Source organism: Thamnophis elegans, chromosome 4, assembly GCF_009769535.1.
Source record: "Thamnophis elegans isolate rThaEle1 chromosome 4, rThaEle1.pri, whole genome shotgun sequence".
NCBI lineage: Eukaryota > Metazoa > Chordata > Lepidosauria > Squamata > Colubridae > Thamnophis > Thamnophis elegans.
The window spans coordinates 31,773,257-31,796,979 of NC_045544.1; the positions used below are offsets into that span (position 1 = coordinate 31,773,257).

The 23,723-nt window shown below is 38.1% G+C and overlaps 1 protein-coding gene across 1 annotated transcript in view; it reads left to right on the top strand.

Annotated features, from left to right (window-relative positions):
• The window catches only part of CDC40 (cell division cycle 40), a 38,248-nt gene extending 28,804 nt beyond the window's left edge, over positions 1–9,444 (top strand). Inside the window, exons 12-16 of the mRNA XM_032216287.1 lie at positions 672–787; positions 1,012–1,145; positions 4,017–4,093; positions 5,018–5,162; positions 7,269–9,444. Of these exons, the coding sequence (XP_032072178.1) occupies positions 672–787; positions 1,012–1,145; positions 4,017–4,093; positions 5,018–5,162; positions 7,269–7,446 (650 nt within the window). The 3' untranslated portion in view covers positions 7,447–9,444. The remainder of the gene's footprint in view (positions 1–671; positions 788–1,011; positions 1,146–4,016; positions 4,094–5,017; positions 5,163–7,268) is intronic.
• Positions 9,445–23,723: the final 14,279 nt, after the last annotated feature.

Genomic DNA, 23,723 nt, shown 5'->3' on the forward strand with positions numbered 1-23,723 from the left:
TGAGCGCATTGGTGAGGTTATCTAGTTTGGATAATGAAACATCTGCAAGAATACAACCAGGTTCGCAGAGCACCATGACCCCTCATTTCAACCCTGAGTTTCAAATATTCATCTTCATTAATAACACATAAGCCGTGGTGGCGCAGTGATCAGAATGCAGCACTGCAGGCTATTCTGCTGACTGACTGCTGCCAGCAGTTCGGCAGTTTAAATCTCACCGACTCAAGGTTGACTCCACCTTCCATCCTTCCAAGGTTGGTAAAATAAGGCCCAGATTTTTATTGAGGCCAATATGCTGATCCTGTAAACTGCTTAGAGAGGGCTGTAAAAGCACTATGAAGTGGCATATAAGTCTAAGTGCTTTTGCTATTCAGGGCAAGAATATTTATCTGTCGACTTCTGTCAGTTCTTAGAATAAGTTAGTCCAACATTGCCAAATGATTTATAAATTACTACTCTATATATAGTTACAGTTCCCCGAAGCCTTGCCTTCTCTAAACACTGTAATCACCCCCACAAATTGACTCTTTTTACTTTGATAAAACCCCTTTCCCTCTCCTGGTTTTCAGGAAGTCTTAGACCAGCAGGTCCCTCCAGTCAGCTGTCTTAAAACCAAACTTTAAAAGCTAAAGTTGTGAACATCGATTCCTGTTCAACTGTTTTCACTCTAGGACAGTGTATTTCAAGATTCACCAACAGGAAAGTTCCTTACTGTGTCAAATTCAATCCCGATGAAGATAAGCAGAATCTTTTTGTAGCAGGAATGTCGGATAAGAAAATTGTACAGGTAAGCCAAAAATCTTCATAATTTATTTAGAACAGTATAGTTTCAACTCAGCTTGCACATCTTCATTTGAATGGCTTCCTCGCAGTTGCAAATACACTATTTCCCTTTAAAGTTCTTTTTAAAGTTGAATTATGTTTTCTATATATTTTAGAATATTTCCATAAAATTATCATTCCCTTCAAATTTTTGAAAAAAAAAGAATTCACGCTTGTCTTCCCCTGCAGTGGGATAGTCGAAGTGGAGAAATTGTTCAGGAATATGATAGACATTTGGGGGCTGTCAACACCATTGTTTTTGTGGATGAGAACCGAAGATTTGTGAGTACGTCAGATGACAAGAGTTTAAGAGTCTGGGAATGGTAAGTTGAAATGTGATTGCATTTGACAGTAACAGCACAACACCAAAAAATAATGGCAGCAGTGAAATGCATTGTTTTCGCTATACGTTTCCATTAGTCTATTCACAATCCCAGGTTCTTATATTTACGCTGCTGCTCAAAACTTTGGGAACCATTTTGAATGGTCAATATTTCTTCATAAACATGACATACACTATATTGCCAAAAGTATTCACTCACCCATCCAAATAATCAGATTTAGTTGTGAGCGAATACTTTTGGCAATATAGTGTATCTGTTCTCCGTGTAAGTCCTGAAACTAGAGAAAGAGTACTCAAGTAAAACAAATGAATCAAAAGCATCATAGTTGTTCATTTATTTCCTGAGAAAAACCATAGAATCGTAAGGCTGGAAGGGACCTTGAGCATCTTCTAGTCCAACCCCCTGTCCAAAGCAGGAATCCTTATGCCGTCCTGGACAAGGGGTTGTCCTGTCTTTTCTATGAAAACCTCCAATGATGGAGCACCCCCACAACTCCAGAAAGCAAGCTGTGATCCAGTGAGCTTCCAAGTTTGGATTGTCTTTCTTCTCTGACAGATAGTTGAAGAGAGAGACATTAATGAAGTCCATATCAGGTCTCAAAGTCTGATTCTTGATTTTTTTTAAAAATAATCTGCTATGCCTATATTGGTGCTAAAATAAAACTAGTGAGATTGCTGTTCACTAAAAGTGAAAAAAAATGCAAATACAAAAGAAATGCAAAAGCAAGTAGTGGAAAGTGACTGCAAATAAGGTATTTTCTAGTGTAACATTAAATCTGAGATTTTAAAATGGTGATTCAGTCAGCAAAGAGTTTTAACTTCAAATGAAAATGTGAATCAAGGCAAATATTTGGTGACTGGATTTTCTTTGGGAGAGAGGGAGTTTTTTTTTAAATTTGGTCCTTAATTAGCTATTGACTTTAATGAAAGAGCACCACCTGCTGGTTCTTCAGTACCACTTAATGATACTAATGAGGCACCCCCCAGCCCTGTTAAGCTGTTTCAATAATACACAAAATGTATAAAGAATGAATGTGTTGTAGTGGCAGGTAAGTTTTTATTAGATAGTCACTACCTGAAGCTCCTGAATAACAGGCCAGATATAAATGAAAGAATAGCAAAATACTTGGTGCTCAACAAAGTGTCTAGTGAATGCAGATAATCTGGGTTCAACTGATATGGGTGGTAAAAGAAAATAATATCTGCTGTTTCCAACATGGTTTGGATTGGTTTAAAGGTGTGCGGTATATAAAAGCCTACCGTCAAATCAAACTTTTTTATTTTATTTTTTGGGCATAATTAAAGGAAAAGATTTTTCTGTTACATATCATCCTATTTGCCTTTTTAAAAGTGCAAGTGCTTTTCTGGTTGTACTGTAGGTCAAAGCATTTGTTTTTATTTTATATGGTTCTGTGGCAAAATTACTGCAATTAATCTTTCTGAGATCATGTACATGCCAAATAATTCATCATTAATGTGCTGCACGAAAATATTATGAAGGTTAATATGGCTGTGCATTTTTTCATTGTGAGATCTCTGTTGGCTATAGCAGATTCTCCGAAGAGCTTCCAGAGGATATTTAGTTAATGAAAATAAAACAGCCTTAGATGCTACAAGAAGATTCAAAAAATGAAATTTACTAAAGTCTAATAAGAAATATCTTATTCCTTTAATATACACATTGATGGCAGAAGTGTTATAAGCCATCCTTTGTAGGGAAGTTAATCCACATTTAAGATTGTTAAAATAACCACAACATAATGTAGAACATAGGTAGCTCAGACAAATGTGTTTCGGAGTGTGTTTGTATATGTGTGTGTATCTAAACAGGTTTATATGTGTGCATTTGTACACTGTGTGTGCGTGTGTTGTTTAATTGGCTAGAATCTGTTAAATGCTCTTAATAGATGCTCTTATCTCCATATGTAGAATGTAACCTCTTAATAGCAATAGCACTTAGATTTATATATAGCACTCTCTAGGTGGTTTATAGAGTCAGCATATAAAGATTAGAGAAGGGAAATTCTTCCTAACTGTTGGTGTTTAACCTGTATCAAAACTAACAAATATTTAGATCACAGCTGACAAACTCCCGGCTCATAGGCCAGATGCCCACGCTCGGTTTAGCAAAGTGGGGGGGGGGGTCCCGATACATCACATGACGCCGCCATGACGACGTGTGTTTGACACCCCTCATCTAGATACTCTTCATTTTTGAAACTCGTACTGATTCAAACATTATCTTTACATTATTATGGTAAAAAAAGTATAGTAAGAATTCCTGAGCTCCATATACCCAGTGTAGAAATACAGCTTTAGGGCTTAATGTCATCTTTCATGACTAATATCAGATCCAGAGTTAAGGGGAACTATATTTTCTTCTCTCCAAATCATTTTGTGTAACTGTATAAATGTTCCAAATTTACTGAGAGGGAAGGGGGAGAGGGAAGGGAGGAGAGATAACCCTTTAGAGCTCAGCCTCTTCTACATCCCATCAGTCCTAGAAAATGCTGAGTATCAAGTATTAACTATTTCATTATTTTAATTCATACAAGCCACTTAACATTCATGGGAAATCATTCAGCTTTTATTTAGTTTTATTTTAAGATGATCCCTGTTCATTTTGTATCTGATAGGCACTAAATAATTGAACTGTGACATTAGACATAAAAATATTTGTAGATTATAACCCAGGCATAGAAGCCAGTAATGCTAATAGTGATGTCAGGTGTAAGTAAAAGTGTACTTCAGAATTATAGGTTCATATCGGAATGCTGTAACCTACACTTCTCCTTTCATATAAGGACATTTTATTTGCAGGAGCCTTCATCCATATATTTTACTTTTGTAGGGACATTCCGGTAGATTTTAAGTACATAGCAGAACCAAGTATGCACTCAATGCCAGCAGTGACTTTATCTCCAAATGGTAAGCTTAAATTTCTATCTTATGTAGGATTTTTTTAATTTTAAAAGGTGTAATGATGTTTAGCATTTTTTATTTAACATCCAAGATTTCAGAAATGGATTATCTGGGTTTTGGAGCTGTAAATGTTGCAGGGGATAATAACAGAATAACAGAGTTGGAAGGGACCTTGTATGTCATCTAATCCAACCCCCTGCCCAAAGAGGAGACCCTACACCATTTCTGACAGATGGCAGTTCAGTCTCTTCTTGAAAGCTTCCAGTGATGAAGCTCCCACAACTTCTGAAAGCAAGCTGTTTCATTGGTTGATTGTTCTCACTATCAGAAAATTTCTCCTTATTTCAAGGGTGAATCTCTCCTTGGATCAGTTTCCATCCATTAATCCTTGTCTGGCCTTCAGGTGCTTTGGAAAATAGGTAGCCCCCCTCCTCTCTGTGACAGCCCTTCAAGTATTTGAACACTTCTATAACATCTGACAAAAGCAAAAAAAATACATTTCGAGGCAAAATAGAAGCTAGCTTTCTTGGTTCGTTACTTTAAATGCTGGTAATCCTGCACTCATTATCAGACTTATTTCCATATTTCCCTTGTTTGATTTTTGCTCTGACAGCTATTTTTCTTGTATCAGTGTTGACTTTTTCCTTGTATTTCAAGTTATTCACCTTTGCTATATGGTCCGTATCTTCTTTGGATGTCAATTTGCAAGTTGAATTCTTGACAATTACACTGTATGTTAAACCAGCAATGTCAGAAATCCTAGTAAATCTAATGTTGGGATCAAGCTGGTAAAATTGCAGGGGTTTGCCCTTGGCAAACAATTTCTTAGGTATCTGTAGCTTACATTTTTATATGTTATAAGAACGTTTGATTCTTAAAATCCATGAGAAGTAGGAGATTCATGTGTGCATTAATGTTTTATCTCAACAGGAAAATGGCTTGCCTGTCAATCAATGGACAATCAGATTTTGATTTTTGGAGCTCAAAACAGATTCAGGCTAAACAAAAAGAAAATCTTCAAAGGTCATATGGTGGCAGGTTACGCTTGCCAAGTAGATTTTTCACCTGATATGAGGTATATATTCTACTGTTTCTATATACATAATATGGATTACATATTACTTTTGTTTTTATTTTCAAGTTTGGCTCCACAGGTAGAGAGATATATTCATATAAACCTGCCATATATTTGTCAAATGTTTTCTGTATGTAGAAGTCCTTAAGATAATTGTTGATCAGAATATAATACATATTATTGGGCTACTACATATACCCTAGGGATGCGGCAGCTCAGTGGCTAAGACGCTGAGCTTGTCGATCAGAAAGGTCGACAGTTTGGCAGTTCGAAACCCTAGCCCCACGTAACGGAGTGAGCTCCCGTTACTTCTCCCAGCATTTGCCAACCTAGCAGTTCAAAAGCACGTAAAAAATGCAAGTAGAAAAATAGGAACCACCTTTGGTGGGAAGGTAATAGCGTTTTGTGTGCCTTTGGTGTTGAATCATGCCGGCCACATCACCACGGAGATGTCTTCAGACAATGCTGGCTCTTCGTCTTTGAAATGGAGATGAGCACCACCCCCTAGAGTTGAGAACGACTAGCACATATGTGTGAGGGAAATCTTTATCTTTACATATACCTTAATTAGTGAACTTGAGATTTGGTCTTTGGGCTACAGCAGCTTATCAAACTGTGTACTATATGGATATCCTGCAGAATTTGGACAGCTTTTTTTGGCCCATGGGCTAATTTCAGACATTCCTGTGATGACCAAAATATCCATCTGAATTTACTATGAGAAATACAGAGGGAAAGAAGGGGGTATTTATTTATTAAATTTATACAGCCATCCACCTTAACAAATAACTTTAGGCAGCTAGTAAAACTTTCTGGCCACAGCCACTGAGGGAAAAAGTCATAGCCCTCCAGAAAGCCAGCAAGATTGGGCATCCAAATCTCAGGATGGAGCTGTTCCATAGAACAGGGAAGGTGTGACACACACCCCCCCCCAGCCTGAACAAGTTGGCATTGCTTGATAGACAGAATCTGGAGCATACTCAGCCTGTCAGTATACTACGGTGTGTCCAACAGTGCGTGCATTGCAGCATTCAGAATTGTAGCTGTAATTTCTAGATGCTTTCCAAGGGCAGCCCCACGTAGGCCTCATTGCAGTAATCCAAGTGGGAAGTAACCATGACATGAGTGACTGAGGGGCAGAGACTCTTGATCCAGGAATGGGCACATTTGGCACACAGGATGGATTTCTGTAGAGGCCTTCTGACCATGGCAACAAACTTCCTTGAATGTATCAGCTCTGTCTAGGGGCATAATACTATCCCATCCCATTAAAGATGGAAATTCAGGATAGGCTACTCTAAAACCATATCTACTCAGCCTTATTTAGGTTGAGTCGAAGCCTGATTTTCCCTATACAGTCCTTAGGAAAGACTTTAAATGGTATCACTTGGAATAGTTGGGGCGGAGATGTATAATGGCGTATCATCAGCATATGATCTACATAGACCCATAATGACAAATGACCTCATTCAGTGGCTTTATAGGAGTCAGAAGAGAGTCAAGCCTTGAGGCACAGAGCTGTTGTGTTATTCCACTCCAAGAAGGCCTTTCAAGCAGTAATTGAAAATCCATATCAGACAAAATCCCACCAGTATGCATTTACTCGGAGGTGGTATCAGAAAGTTAAAAATACAAGCCTCCCATTTTTATTATGGCTTAGAAATAAAATTGGGCATCGCAAAATCATTATGTATGATTTTGCATTCCACAGTCAGAACTACACCTGGTTTTCAGTATAATTTAAACCCTCCATACAGAGCTGAATAGGTTGCTTTGTTGTGTACATTTTTGCCAAAATAGATCATCTGATGTTACGGATTAGGTGACTATCCTGCCTTTCTGTTTATTTGAGAAGACTCTGATTAAGTGTCCTACATTTTTGAAGCAGCTGCATTGTCGTGTTTTCCCATTTTAACAATATACATTGGGACATCAAAGCAGCTAAGAGTAGTAGAAAATCTACAGACTATAAAACTATAGGAAAGGTCTATCTGTTCTCCATTAAAATGTATGCTATTGTTCTGAATTGATTATGTTTAAAAATTATTTTGTAAATTACGTCCATGCATAATTTTTTCTTTCTTTCTTTCTTTTTTTTTGAAATAGCTATGTGACCTCAGGTGATGCAGATGGAAAGTTAAATATCTGGGACTGGAAGACAACAAAACTCTACAGTAGATTAAAAGCCCATGACAAAGTCTGCATTGGGGCAGTGTGGCACCCACATGAAACATCCAAAGTGATCACTTGTGGATGGGATGGCCTCATTAAACTGTGGGACTGAAGGCTGAACTATAGACGTTTTTCTCTCTAATCAGACAATTAATATATGATACTTCAGGATCCATATGCTACAACAAATAAGGTCTGAAATAAGGACATTGATATGGCTGATTCAAGTACTTCAGTATTAGAATGTGCACCGAGCACATTGGAAAAAATCAGACATTTGAAATTTTGCCATATTGCAAATCACTGCACAAATTGACTAAATATGCTAGTCCTTCCAGCTATTAAAACAATTAAAATGGAGAGATGTTCCTACAACTTTTTTTGTGAATCTGAAGCATCACAAGCTTCACTCTGCTTTCCAAATGCACAATTTCGAAGGGAAATATTTTCACATTACCATAATATTAATGTATTAGGAAGGTTTTTCTTAACCTGTTCCGAATCATAACACAGTTGCTAAATACAATAGGATATTGTTTCCATGTATATTTTATAGCAATTGCTACCCAATTTTGGCAGGGGGATTAGATAAAAAGTGTTAGTCATATGGAAATATCTAAAGGTGTAAATAAATTGCAGCCCCAGTCTTTCAGCATAGATACAGAACCCACCCAGATGCAGAGCATCTGTCTGATTGTATCTGAGGAACCCCTTTTCATAATCCCATAGAAGAAAATGTTGTGTTTGCCGATGCATTAGTTTCAAATACATGGTCAGACATTTTATCTATATTGATCATTACTTCTTTTCTGTTTTGTTTTGTTCTCTTCTGTTCTGATTTGTATCATTTAATCCTGATAAGAAGTCAGACTATCGTTCTCATTCAAGGTTTTAAATTTTATAATACAGAAATTCAAAGAACACAGTACAAGTATATAAAATGTTTAAGAAGTACTTTACCAAATGTTATTCCAGGCATTTTATCAGAAACCCAGTCAGTCAATGGAATTAGTGCAATGGCAGCCATTAGCGACAGATTCATGATAGTATTCCAATTACAGTCTTGTAAATAGGCTTTTTAATATGTTTATTATTTTTGTTTGTTTATTTTACAAAACATGTTTCTTTTGTGCTCAACTACTGTACAGATATCTTGATTCTTATTTTTTACAAACTTATTTTTAATAAATGCTTTATATAAAAATGCAGATTTTAACTTGGCACACCATCTGAAGCATTGTGCATTTTAAAATGTTTATTTGGTATAGATATAATTGAGGCATGAATCGGTTTTACCTGAACTTACGGTATTGGAAGCTTATGAAAGAACAACTTTTGGTAGTGCACATCTTTGGTATCAAAAGTAGAGTGTATGGCAGGTATATGTTGTTTCACATTAGACTTGTGTGCAGTGCTGCCATTCAGTAGGCAGAATGCATCTATCTAAACGATGAACTCTTCACAACTTGTCTACACATATTCTGTGTGTGTACTTTCCCAAATATCATATCTCCAAATTTGTTTTGGAGAGAAAGGATTCTTTCATTGCTTCATGTTGAGTATGGATAGAAAATAGAGCAAGTGGCATAAACTGGTTGTATGAACTATGAAAGTATCCTGATCACTGCATGTGCATTTATCTGAAAGTAACTATGTACAAGTTTCTCAAATACCATCAAATAGCATCAGGCCTACTACAGAACGATGGGTGTGGTAATAGAGTGGCTTGGGAAACAGTATTAGCTTTCTCATGAATTTCACTTTGTATTCAAAAAACACTATGAATGCTCTTGTTTTTTTACATATTTATATCAAGGAGTTAATAATTGTATTTCTTGTATAATTGATGTATCATTATTCTTCTGCCACAAGTCAAGTTTGTATGCAAGGGAAAATATATTTAATAGTGAAAAGGGCAGAAAATAGCCAAAATTAAACTTTTACTGCAATCTGGCTCACATATAAAAATTGTTCTTAACTTGTGTCTGCTTATGCTACAAAGATAATTTACACCAGCTGGAAATGAAATTTATATAAGCATGCTGTTCTAAACTTACGGGCTTAGGTAGATGATCAGGTGCCATCTTTAATAAAAGTTCAGTTAATTCCAGCTTTCACTACAGTTGAATTAATTTATCTTAATTGGGCTCTGAGTTTCATCCCTAAGTACATGTCCTCAATAGGTTGGGGTTGGTTTTTGGGGGGAGAGGGGGTTGTGGAAGCAAAATATGGTTGGGATTATCCCAGTTGAAGAGTAAGAGCATGGTAATAGATGTGGGTTGCAAGTGTATGTTGCGTGTAAGTACCATGGGTCACTTTTTCAGAATTGCTCGACTAAGTTGTCATGGAACTTGCAGGCTAAGGATAGCTGGAGAGGATCAAATGAGGCAAAGATGTAAGTAGGTTGGATTCCTCATCATCTATATTCAGAGCCTGCCCGATCAGTTTGTCAACAAGGAAATGAGGGAAGGGTAGTTGTAACTCTGCCATATTGGCATAAAGAGAATCTTTATGACACTTCTTGTACTATTGCTTGTTTTATTTCTGTAGGGATACTTGAAAAATGCAGCACTTGTAACTTTTTTTTTCAGCCAAAAGATTTATTACTCGCATTTCATGCACACATGCATAATGTACCTAACTCAAAGTCTGTTGAGCCAAGTTAGAGTTCCAGAAGAAACTTGTTCTGTAGGAAAATTCTAAAAACAGTATATTTCCTGTCCATTTTTATTCATGGCTAGGCGTGGCTAGTTACAGTTTGGTACCTCTCTCACACTTCCAGGTGTTTTTACATTTGCATGCTATCTCAAACCATATCATACAGGAATCATCTTATTCTGAGAAGCGCTTTGTGTTTTGAGAGTCACTTCTTGTATCTTAGAAATTTTTATCCTGGTACTTTTCCACTTGCTCCACAAGCTGAAATTTTCCATAAGAAAATCATCTTGCTTTGAGCAGGTCTCATTCACTCCTTCCTCATTTCTATCAATGCATGAGTGCACAGCACTAGATAATACATATGTGCATTTTTAATATAAGTACTAAGCTACAAATCAATATGCATAATAAGTGATAAATGATGTTTTAAAAGTAGGGGATAAGAATATTTTAAAGGGAAGGATAGTGACTAACTTAAGCGTTGCTAAATCATCATTTCAGCAGAGTTCACCACTGGCCACGCTGACTGAAGCTGTTAGAAGCTCAAGTTCACAACCTCTAGTATTTCACAAGTTCCCAACAAGTAAGTGATCACATCATTCTATTGAATGCAGCTAACTTTTTCTGTTAAAAAAAAAAAAAAACAGAAGAAAAACGTGTCAGGATGATTAAGGTTTTTTCCCTGCCCAAACCGGGCAACAAAATAAGACAATAGCAGAATTGCGGTGCTGGTATTAAGGTTCTTGGAGGTTTTTTTAATTAATGACAGTGAATACATCTACAGGATCAGAAAAGTTTTGTACTATACTTGTTTATCCATGAAAATGGTTTCCCTACAACTCTGCCATTTAATATTTATTTCTTTGACTTGTATGGCTGCCCTTCTCAGCAAGTAAGCATAGATTGCAAATTATGTTTATGATCTTAAAAACGTGCTTTTTGGAGATACAAACATTTAAATACAAAAAAATACCAGAACTAATGGTTGTTGACAAAGAGACAAGACCTATAACACCCTCAGTGCCCCAGCCCTTCAGTGCCTTATGAAAGGCTAACAGGTTATTTGGTATTCTATGAAGGGAGAATGTTCTAGAGCAGGGGTGTTGTCATGTCTGTGTCATGTGATATATCGGGACTTCCCCCCCCCCCCTTTGCTAATCTGGCTGGGGGCAGAGCCAACACATAACACATTCAGCCTACGGGCTGCGAGTTTGACACCCCTATTCTATAGAGTGAGTGCTAATACAGAAAAATCATGACTCTTTAGGCATGAGCCAGCATTCCCTGATCAACAGTACCTGGAACATGCCCAGCCTGCCTGACCAGATTGGATGAGTAGAAACAGGCGAAACAATCCCTCAGATAGCCAGACTCCAAGCAATGAAGGGCTTTAAAGGAGACAACTGGCACTTTGAATTGCTCCCGGAAGCACACTGGTGACCAGTGCAGCTCAGGTAGTGGCATTAGTAACCGACACTATTTCCTGCCTATGCCGCTGCATTTCGCTTCCAAATTCTCTTCAAGTGAAGCCCATGTAGAGCAATTGCAGTAGTCCAGATTGGCGGGGTGGGTCATGAATGATAGTGAACAGGGACCATATGATGGGGTAAATTGATCAGGTGTAGACCGAGCCTGTAGTAGTAGAATGTGAGAATGACCTGGGGATGGGAGAAGAGAAACTGCCTAGGGAAGAATCAGATAAAGGGGAAGGAGCCTACAACAGTAATGAGCAGAGAAAAAACCTTTAGAAAGGAGCTGTCCTAATTTACCAGTTGGTAAAATAAGACAGCATGTACTTTCCGACATGCAAGATTCTGTGAATGTACCCTTAAAGTAGTTCATCTTGTGTTTTCTACTTGAGAGGCTGACAGAACCAGAATAACATTCATAGGTAAAGAAAATATACAGGATTGTTTTTTTTTAAGGGACAGACAATGCTGAATGATTTTTTTTCTATTCAGTATGTTTTCCATTAATATTTTCCATCAGCATGCCTCTCAAATTATCAAATGGAACATAAAAGGACATGTTTCACACTTCCATTTTGTGTCTCATGCTTTGTATTTGCCTAGTGCAGAATGAACTAATTTCCAATAGAAGATTTTCCTTTTCAAACACATCTATGGGATTTTTTTTAAAGTGTGAAAAGGCTGGAGTCCTATTTGTTCTTCAAGGAGACTATTACCACCACCACCTCACAATATTGACGCTAACTTGAAAGAAGATTGCAAAGAAATGTTGTATTATCTATTTTATACTATGCCCCAGAATCAGATTTTCAAAATTCTTCACTGTACAGTTTCCTAATCTGCTTTGAGACTACCATGCCAAAATATTTAAAAAGTAATTAAATTTGAGACAATGTGTTCCAAAAAGATTTCTTTAAAATGGTCAAGCAAATGTAGTTGTATGCATCAGAAGTCATGGTTGAATAAATGGACCATAAGAACAACTCAGCAGGAAAATTAACCATGCAATTTCCACATTGGGAGGAAGAGCTGACATCACAATGACACCGTGCGATCTTGGAGCTCCAAGATCGCAGTCGATACTTTTGCCACTGGACGGTCCTTTTGGACCTAAACTGTCCCGAAGAGACGGTGATAGGGAAGAGTACGTCCTACTGATCTCAGGGACACTGCAAAGTCCCTAATTGATCCAGGAGAATCTCTTTTTGCCGGAGACAGAAGCACAGCCATTGAAGGTGCTGAAGTTGGGACAGCTCCAGAACGGGAGAAAAACAGAAAGAGAACGTGTGTTCATCTGGTGAGGAAATCTTATTATTATAAAAGAGACTACCTCCCAAAAAATTAAAGCTAAATTAAATTTGAAAACAAGAGAACAAGTGGCGAAATTAAGCTACATTAGATAGTGTGTTATCCTTTTTTTAAAAAAATTCTTTTACAGATGGAACTTTTGCAAATGTTTCCTATTCTTTAAATTGAACAGATTAGTTTTTCTTCTACTTTTTATATTCTTTTTTTTTATACCTATGGATTAAAATCTTTTTCCTTATTTTTATAATGCTGGGTTGGATGGTTTTTTTCTTTTGCTCCATTTAAGAATTTTGTTTTCTTTAAGCCTGGAATATAAAGAAGATATAAAAGGAATACAAAGAGGCTGTATAACAGAGGGAAAGGAAGTAACACTGCAACTTGGAGGCTGGAGGCTTGGAAATATTGTCTATTCTTTTTTCTCTTTGATCATTTGATTTTGCATTTCAAGGTTCCTCAGCTTGTTTAAAGAGAGTGATAGTGAGAAGAGCACAGGTTGTTTATACAGGTGTTCTTCGGGAGCTTCATTGGCAGCTGGAGTGGAGTGAAAATAAAGCCTTGTCTTGAAAGATTATAAGTGAACTTGCTTTAAATTTAATAAAAAGTTTTGAATGCCAAAGTGGCAGTATTTACAAGTTGGAAGAATGACGCAACATGAAAAAGAAACTTTAACATTGCAAAAGATTATGTTTGAAATTCAAAAATTATTAGAAGTAACAGAGAGAATTGAGAAGAGATTGGAGAACATAGATCTTAGAACAGTAAATTTTGATGGAAAAATTGAGGATGTTCATCAAATAAAGAAAGTGGAGGTCAGAGTTCTAAAAACTGAAGGAAAAAATAAACAAAGAGACAAGAAAATTGTTGATATTGACAGAGCATGGTTGGAAATGGAAAGAGTGGAATATGGAAAGGGGAGATAGATGGACTGGAGCTCTACCCCAGATCTCAAAGTATAGAAGAAGAAAAGAGAGAAGAATTGATGGAACTAGGGAGAGAAATTTTGTCAAACACTAGTGATAACCAAAGGTAAGCTGATCGAAGAAGCAGATGGAGGGTTTTGAGCTTATACAAGATATGCAATAAGCAATAAGTTGTGAAGAGAAGTCCATACAAAACTTACTAGGGAAATAACCAGAATACTGATGCCACAAATGGCAAGAGACATAAGACTGCACTATTCCTGGACACAGGTTGATGTAATGAAAGCTTATAATAAAAAAATAAATCAATTTAGTTAAATTTAGAGCATCATGTATAAAATGAAGTGATAATGGATACTGTTAAATTATATATTGATAATGATTATATATATATGTATGTATGTATATATGTATGTATATATATATGTATATATGTTTGATAAGTGGAAATTTGATATAAATTGCAAATGGTGACTACAAAAGGAGGTTTAGACACTGTTGTTAAATATAACCAATTTTTATATAGAACATGTTATAAAGATGTAATGTTACTGGATGATATTGGGGAGAGCTAATAGAATGCCATTATGTGGTCTTGCTTTAAATTTGGAATATTTTATATAAAAGGATGTAAAAACAATTATAGTCAAATGAAGGTTGAGGTGTGATGATAGTAATATGTATAAATATACTTGATTTAAAATATATGATTTGATATGAATTGTAGGTGGTGACACTGGAAGGGATGCACGGAAGTTTTTGTAACCAATCGACACACTTTCTACAATTTGTAATGGAAGATGGTTTTGTGGTTTGTGTGTGTGTGTGTTTTGTCTATTTGTGTTTATTCAAAAATTTTAAAAATTCTTTATAAAAAAAAAAGAATTTCCACATCAGTATATTCAGTTTGAACAAAGTCCTTGATGGTAGAAAGTGAGAATTCTCAGTAAAAGCCGCAAGGGAGTAACAATGAAATGGTGCTTTAGGATAGTGACTTTGATAATTCAGTGGCTGTTAAATGAACTACTGCTATATTTTCATACTGAAACCATGCAGGGAATTTTTTCAAAGACTAATATGATTTTAGAGAGCTTTGACAAGTAATACCGTACTAGAACAGTACTGTCAAGCAGCTGCAAGGCATTCATCTGTTCTAAGAAAGAAATACAAGCCAGGCTTGCAAAGGATGTGATGTCTGCTGAAATGAATTATTGTGAGATAATTGTTGCAGATACCAGCATTGGACAAACATCCATCAGAAATTTTCTGGCTACATTTTGCTGGGGGAAGTTTTATAGCCATTTCCTTGCAAGAGCGCAAAGCAGCATTTTAGATATCTCATTTGCATTCATGCTGGACATTACAGTCTTCACACATTTCCACAGCTGTCAGTTTATCCCTGCCAAAGGGGAAGCAAAAAGCTAATCTTGGATGTTAAAGAAAGCATGTGTGGTATGGATGGCATGGCTCTGTATATGCCATCCCAATTTTCTATATGTGTAAGCTTGTCTGTGTAAAAGAGGGAATGTGTATGGATTACTGTATGGCATTTCCGTGGGATTGAACAGGTACTTAATCCCCTTCCTCCAGTTTGAAGTTATAATGGTGTTGAACAAGAAGGACATACGATGGGTCCTCATACTTGTGGCCATCGCAGTGTTCCTGAGCTCACATGATTGCAGTTCAGGTATTGGGCAATTAGCTCACCTTTATGATTTTGCAGCATTCTGCAGTCATATGATCGCCATTTGTGACCTTCACTGCCGCTTCTGACAAGCAAAGTCAATGGGAAAGCTGACAGGAGGTCGCAAATAGCAATCATATGACTGTGGGACTTTATGACAGTGCAGGATTCACCTGGGACTGCTACAATTGCTGTTGGTGTGATCACCTGACATTGCTTAGCGATGGAGTTTCTGGTCCAAATGATGTTGATAAGCAAGGACCACCAGTATCAGTTTCTGCTACACCGGGGGTGTCAAACTGGTAGCCCGCAGGCCACATGTGTCACATGCAGGCCACACTCATCCCACCTCCACAAAGGGGGAAAACGTGATATGTCATGTGATGGCAATGTGACACCGCGAGTTTGACACCCAAGTGCTACACTTTAACAAAAATTCTGGTGCACACAAAAAAAATGATAAACCTTTCTGGATAATAAACTACTGGATTTCTGTGCAGAGGCTTATATTATTATTACTTATTATCATTGTTGTTAGTTGCACAGTAAGATAATTAGGTTGGATTTGGCATTTAGGGGACTTGAGATAGGCAGACATTCTTTGATAGTGTTAAAGGTATCACAGAATGTACGCTGTTCCAAGGAAAGCTGACTTTTGCAATTGATTGATGGTGATTTTGTCAATGTTATGGTGTTCAAAGGGTGCTATTTTTCCTTCCTTCCTTTTTTCTTGTCTAGAAAATGTCACAAATCTCTAGTTAATCGGCTGCTAAAAAAGCATTCCAAGGTTGCTGCCTCCAATAGAAGCTCAGAGACTGTTGTAAAAGAATTAAGTCTTTCTCAGTCCAGATTGGGCTGCCTTATACAGCAAACCTTGTACCTTAAACAGAAATAAAGCAGAAAATAGAAAAAGATAAATAAAAAAAGCTATCAAGAGAACAAACAATAAAACTCAATTTTACAACTACCATGACATTGATTACTTTAGATAAAAAAATACTTGTTTTATGCAGTGAATTAATCTCTGACCCTATGGAATCGTTATCCTATCTCTCCTTTGCATTGATCAGTAGCCATTTCAAAGGCTCAGCTATCTGGGACACAGGTGTCTCTCTAGGAACACATAATGATCTTGTTGGTAATAGTCCAACCAACATAGTAAGTTCAAGTTCCTTCATAGAGAAAATCCACAGTTTTGGAATATAACTTAGCAACACATCAACATATTTCACAAAATCCTTCATCTTTATAAAAAAAATGATTGGATGGAACAAACATGAAATGTTTGCCCACAGGCCTCAGTTCACCCAAGCGAGTGACTTGGAGAGCAGGAGGAGGAGGAGTACAGAAGACATGGGCTTTTAACATCAGGATGCAGATTTGCAGTCCGTGTAGAACCTAAAATTATGACTAGAATTCCAGGAGAAATGTTACAGATTCAGCTCATTGGAATTAAACATTGGCATTTGATGCCAACAGCTGCTAGTTGGTATGGCAGATTCAAAAGAAACAAAATTATCAGAACTTTTGCAAAGTGCTTACAATGAATTTGTAATGCATGTGACTGAAGAAGATGCCCTTGAATCATTTTTGCAGTCACTGTGTTTGTGCACTGACACTACCCAGCAGGTTGAACTGTTACCATGACAAGCAAAAGGGAAGAATAAATTATGCAAAACAATCACAGTGGAGTCCTGTGACATTTATTCATTTTGCACAAAGCGTCGGCATCCTTGGCATTAGTCACATTCATAAAATTAAGCAAAGGGGTGGTTTTTCCTGCATCCCGGTGTCCATTCTATCTCTTGTAGGAGAACAGCCTCCTCCTATCTCTCAGGAGCCACCTGGGATGTCCTTCAACATAACAGTGTTGAGGCAATGCCTTTTCCAGAGGTGAGAGGTAGAACTAAGAAGCTTTCAAAATGGACAAGGGACAGATGAGAGGATAGAATGCTATTTCAAGAAAGCTTTTGGGCCATGCATTTATCTTAGAAGCTCCTTTTAAAAAGAACAAGATGGAGCAAGGTTGCAGGAACACTGTTCATGCTATACAAACCAGCAAGTCTCAATTCCCTTCCATTAAAGGTGGGTGGGAATGAAATTCTTGAAGGAGATAATTCCATAATATGAGCCGGGGAACTAAAGGCTTAAAGATGGAACAATATCCATTAATAAGGTTGTGAAGACTGTAGCCTGGAGGCCACACACAACTAACCAACAGCTCTTTGTGGTCTCAAGCCCAAACAAGGGAAGCCTAAAAGGATGGAATTGGGTGTTTTCTTTAATTCTGCATTTTCATTAGAATGTGCAGGAGTTGTCAGGATTCTGGGCACTTATTCCATCCCTTAAAACGCCCACGTTCCCATATTTAAGATCAGGTATGGTTAAATAGGTGCTGTCATCTTCGGTAGTAAAAGGATTTAATGTGTGTTCCCACTGCTGCCAACAGAATTTAGAAAATGTTTGGGGGGGGAGGGAAGAGAACTGTCTCCCAACTGTTTCCAAATGAAACAGATTGCTCTAGCTCAGTATTTCTCAAACTTGGCAACTTTAACAAGTGTGGACTTCAACTCCCAGAATTGCCCAGCCAGCCACATTGAAGTTGCCAAGTGTAAGAAACACTGCTCTAGCTGAAAAGAACTGGTGGGGAGACAAGCCTCAGAAAACTGCTAAACCAATCTGAAGCCAAACATCAGTTTTTGAATGATAGGCATAAGATGACCCCTTGATCTTGATTTCCAGCAATTTGCTAACTACCCCTTGTAAATGATTGGAGGGAAATACGTTTTACAGATCTCCACTTTAAAAACACAAATAAAAGTGCAACATTTCATAAAAGAACATCTCCAAATTTGTGAGGTCTGGCTCTGGGAACATTCTTGTGACACAGGAGGAGGAAGAACAACAGTTGCAACAGTTAAGTGAGAGGCATCCCAGCCCACGGAAGGAATTGGATCATGGAAAGCATCTTAGAAGGGACTCTCTTTAGTTCCTTGGAAAGTTAAGACAGGAGGCTGGGGTGGGGAGAGAGAGAAATGCTTTCAGACTTGCAAGATTCTTTTACTTAACCTTACAATAAAGGTAGTATTCATGGTTTCTTGTTTGCCCTACCTCAAAGGGTTGACAGTTTGGGATGGTCTGTAAAAACCAACAGACAAGGTCTCTGTCCTGCAGATAATCAGGCTACTGTATATGCACATCTGCAATCCTGGCTCACTGCCCTTGAATGTTTAGGAAAAAGAGCAGGATGCTTTCAAAACACCATTCATACAACAAATTTCATGCAGTTCATTTTGACTTATGCTGAGACAAACGTGGCTGGAAAACTATAACAATGGCTCCAAACTTCACCTGCAAACCATGTGCTACAAGTAAGCTTTTTGGAAGAAAAAAAAACCCCTTCAGACCAATAGAAGATTTCAAAAGCCTAGCTGCAAAATGGGGATCTTGTGGGTAGATGAAGCAGCTACATGGACTGCACTGTCTCCAAGCTGATACTTTCCCATCTACTGTATGTGTTAGAAAAGTCAACACATTGCACAGCCTCTTTCTTGTTTCTTTTCTTCCACCACACAAATCTCTTACTGCACAGCTGCCCATAAAAATGTAGAAGTGATCCAAAAACATCACCATCTATTTAATATCCACCAGGTCTTTTCTATACTTTTTAAAAGGTTTGTTTTCAGGGTCAGTAAAAGGGGGAGCACCTAGTTCATTGTTGGAGCACCAAAATGGGATAACCTACTCTAGTCAGCTAAATTCCAGGCCATTAAATGTAATTTAAAACAGAATGTGTCCCACAGTATTTAATTTAGCAGATTCTGTTAAATTAATTTCATTCATGTATTGGAACACCTAGCCCCATAATCCAGGTTTTAGATTTCACCTTCCAAAATTCTCTGGAATTTTCCGGAATTCCAAGAATTGAAGTCTGCATCTCTTGAAACAATCCTATATCAGGAAATGCTGAACTTAATAAATTTGGTTTTCAAACTGCCAGCATTTACTGGCTTATACACATTTCTGTTTCCCCTTTTGATTTAAGGCTGTGGCATCACAGTTTCAATACCTTTCCAGGTCTTCCTAAGCGAATGCAACAATCAAGTCAACATCTGGAATCATGTAGATATGATTCTTCACTAATGCTCAGCAGGCATTAAGTGAATGATGTACAGCATCTGCAGAACTGATCACAAAGGTGGCTCACCTCTTATGACTAATCCCTTCAAGATAGATGGAGCTGCCAAAAAGGAGAAAGAGAGTCTGCTTCCTCTCCAGCACGATGAGGCAACTCACTATTATAGACCTCAGTTAGCAGAAGTACAGGAATCTTCTATACCCTATACCAGTGGTCACCAACTGGTGGCCTGTGAACCACTGGTGGTCCGTGAGAAAATTTTGGTGGTCCACAGAAAAATTATTTGCATTTTTTATATTGCACCAAATACTATTTATCTTTTTTAAAAATTCAAATTGATGGTCCGTGGGATTTAAAATTATGAATTTAGTGGTCCCTGAGGTCCAAAAGGTTGTCGACCCCTGCCCTACACCAATGGTTATCCTGACGGTTAGGTTAATTTTAAAAAAAAGTTTGCAGAAATGCAAATAACCTTAATTAAAAACCTGAATTACCATCCATCTCTTAACATTAGCTTACTTTCCAGATATAAACATTTGGCACTAGTGAATCGCATCTATCATAGACAGAAAGAGAAATAGACTAGAAATCGACAGAATAGAAAGAAAACTTCAGCCTACCACCAGTCAGAACATACTTTGTCCATTAAGAGTCCTCCATGGAATAAAGATACCTTACCCCACTAGGGTCTATGTTGGGGTTCCAAATAGCATCTCACATTAAATCTGAGTCCAAGGCAAAGTGTTGCTCAATCCAATTTATTAAGAGAGCCATGTTGGCACATCTGGGAAAACCAAAATCTGAAAGCTTCCTGGTTTTCCCCACCAGTTGAAAGTTCAAGATCTTGCCCCCACACCCACCAATCTTCTACTGCCATGCTGGCAGTTTCACCCCTACAATTCCGGTCAGGTGCAGAAGTGCAGAGACAAAGGATGACCTTGGCTTTCTAGAAAGTAATTTTGTTTGGGCTACAGAGCCAAGGTGGCGCAGTGGTTAAATGCAGCACTGCAGGCTACTGCTAGATCAGCAGTTCAGCAGTTCAAATCTCACCGGCTCAGGGTTGACTCAGCCTTCCATCCTTCCGAGGTGGGTAAAATGAGGACCCAGATTGTTGGGGGCAATATGCTGACTCTCTGTAAACCGCTTAGAGAGGCCTGAAAGGCCTATGAAGCGGTATATAAGTCTACTGCTATTGCTATTACATAGCATCTAACTCCACACCATCCCCCCTCCCATTTTCCCACAATAGAAAAGGCATAATAGAATAATAGAAAGTGTGGCAGGCCAAAGATCCAAAAGGAATATGGCTGCAGGCCTAACAGTCTGTTTCTTACACCCAAAGCAGAGAGAATACTAAGCTTATCAGCACATTATAGATATTACTTCTGCAATTGACCCAGGAGTGACAGGGGGGGAAATGCCACATTCTGCTTCCTACATAATCTGTTTTTCCTAATGTTGTATGTCAGTTTTTCATGCACTGGTGTCAAAAATAGGAGATTAGCACAAAAGCAACATAAAATTATGTTTCACTGCAGTCAGATAATTGGCAGGATCTGCCCTTTGCCTCACCCTGTGCTTACTTGCTACAAACATGAGGGGAAAACGCCAAAGCTAACTCACATCAAAGCCTTGAATTGGTAGCAGCAATCGCCCAGATCCAATTTCCTTCATGTTAAAAAAAAGAAAGAAAGTTGTATTCCCTGAATTCATTCACAGATGGGAAGACAGAAGCGCAGCCTGCCAACTGGGCTTATAGGTAGACAAATATGCATTTAATATCAGCTGCGGTAAGGTTAATGAGATTTCTTGGATCTGTCTGATGGTGGCCTGTGAGTCATTTAAAGCTCCCCACAGAGACCAATCTGTTGTGAGAAAGTACCTGAAAGAAGCCATTTGTCACTGTTATTCCAGTACTTGCGCAACAGTGTGTGATAAAACTACCACGGAAGGGGGGGGGGGGAACCAAAACAAATTGCAACTCATCACACTCCATTCTGTTTCCTTGTATCTCTGCATGTACTGATCTCTCCAGCATTGCAGGTTAAAAACATTTGGTTATTTTAGCTAGGATTTTGAAATTCAGCACTGTCTTTTTTTTTAATCTTCCCCCGGGGTAGAGAGATGAGAAGAAGAGGAGGTAAACTTTCCCCAATCCCAATCTTGTTCTATTATAAAACAACTACTTGGTATATTCATTTATTCGATTTCTACCCATCACAGTTGAGGTATTCAGTAGCTTATAAAATGCACATAGTATGCATTAAAGCAGTGTTTCTCAACCTTGGCAACTTGAAGATGTCTGGACTTCAACTCCCAGAATTCCCCAGCCAGCGAATGCTGGCTGGGGAATTCTGGGAGTTGGAGTCCAGACGTCTTCAAGTAGCCAAGGTTGAGAAACACTGCATTAAAGCATCCATATTATCACAATCAAAAGAAACAGATGCATCATAATACACAAAACAATTACAGCAATCATCAACAAAAAACGAAAGTAGAATTTCTGCCCAGCATGTAAACTAAAAGAAAAGAAAAGCACAGGTGGTCCTCGATGTGTGACCACAACTGACCCCAACGTTTCTGTTGCTAAATGAAATAATTGTTGTGAATTTTGCCCCATTTCATGACCTTTCTTGCCACAGTTGTTAAGTGAATCACTGCAACGGTTAAGTTAGTAAGATGGTTTTTAGGTGAATTTGGCTTCCCCGTTGATTTTACTTGCTAGGAGGTTCCAAAAGTGATCATGTGAATTTGGGACACTGCAATTGTCATAAATATGAACCAGTTGCCTTTAACATGCTTAATTTTATCCAGATCCAGTACTTGTAATGGTGATCCGAAGTTCCTCTTACTTCAAAGCAAACAAAAGAAATGCTCTGAGTTTTTCTATATTGTAGTTCCCAGTCCTATGCATTCCTTGCTCTAGCTGCACAATATTCAGCTGTGTTGTATTAAGTTCTTCCTTCTAGATCAGTAGCATAAGGGTTTCCATATGGTCTCTTTATAGAAAGACAGATGTTCTACTGTTTACTATGCCTTCTACTGTAAGGATTATAAGTCATCAAGGGCTTGGAATCTGTTGAAACTGTGATGCTACAAAGAAAGTAAAGAAATAAGTAGCCTGCAAAAGTTCTGGATAGATAGCAATGGGTATTAATTTCTGTGACCCGACAAAAGCGCGCACGACAAAACCGCATCGCTAAAGCCGCATCGCTAAAACCGTGATGTCATCACCGCGACATCATCACCACGGCAACAACAGTGCGGCAACAGAAGGGTGCTTTACAACAGCGCGGCGACAGAAAGCCGATTTAAGTTAAGGTAAGGGTTAGGGTTAGGGTTAGGTTTAGGGCTAGGTTTAGGGTTAGGGTTAGGTTTAGGGCTAGGTTTAGGGTTAGGGTTAGGTTTAGGGTCAGGTTTAGGGTTAAGTTTAGGGTTAGGGTTAGGGTTAGGGTTAGGTTTTGAATGCTAGTAAAAGCGCTTCGGAGGGCGCGGATTTGCCCTCTGCGGTTATGTCGGGGCAGAAAAGGGCTCCGCGGTTTTGTCGGTGAACCATTAATTTCCATATTTCTTTGCTGCCATCCAGTGGCCATCTGGATCTTCACAATTCTGGTAAGTTAGCTTTAAGGAGACAGACAAGATCAAGTTGTCAGCACCTGTTTTCTTATTTTACTCACCTATTGATACTGGTGGCCTATTATCAGAATTGTGCCATTCTCAAATGCAGCTTTGAAATGTAGGACAAGACAATGAAAACAAGACTACAGCAAAACACAAATGAAATCCAAAATGCTGAACTTCAGTAGTATTACTTAAAAGATCGGAGTCATTGAAAAAGTGTTTAGCTAATTCCAGACAGTCCATAAATATGGTAACAGGTAGGCATTCACTCTACCACATTCAGATCAAGAACTAAAATACAGCTTGTAAGAAAGATCTTTTTAATGTACAAATATTGATCATTTGGACCCAAGCCAGGTAGAGCATTAAAAGTTAAAACCCGCAATGGTTAAGGGTCAAAACTATTATTAAATGACCTTGAAGCACACAGGAATCAAGAGAGGTGACAAAGCATTAACCCAGCTTGGTCCTAAATCTTAACCTGTGCTAGTAGCAGTAGCCATTTTAAATATACAAATTGATAGCAAAGTGTAGGAAAAATCCTTGGGTGGTGGAGGGCAAAGAAAGCAAAACTAGACCCTAGACATGTGA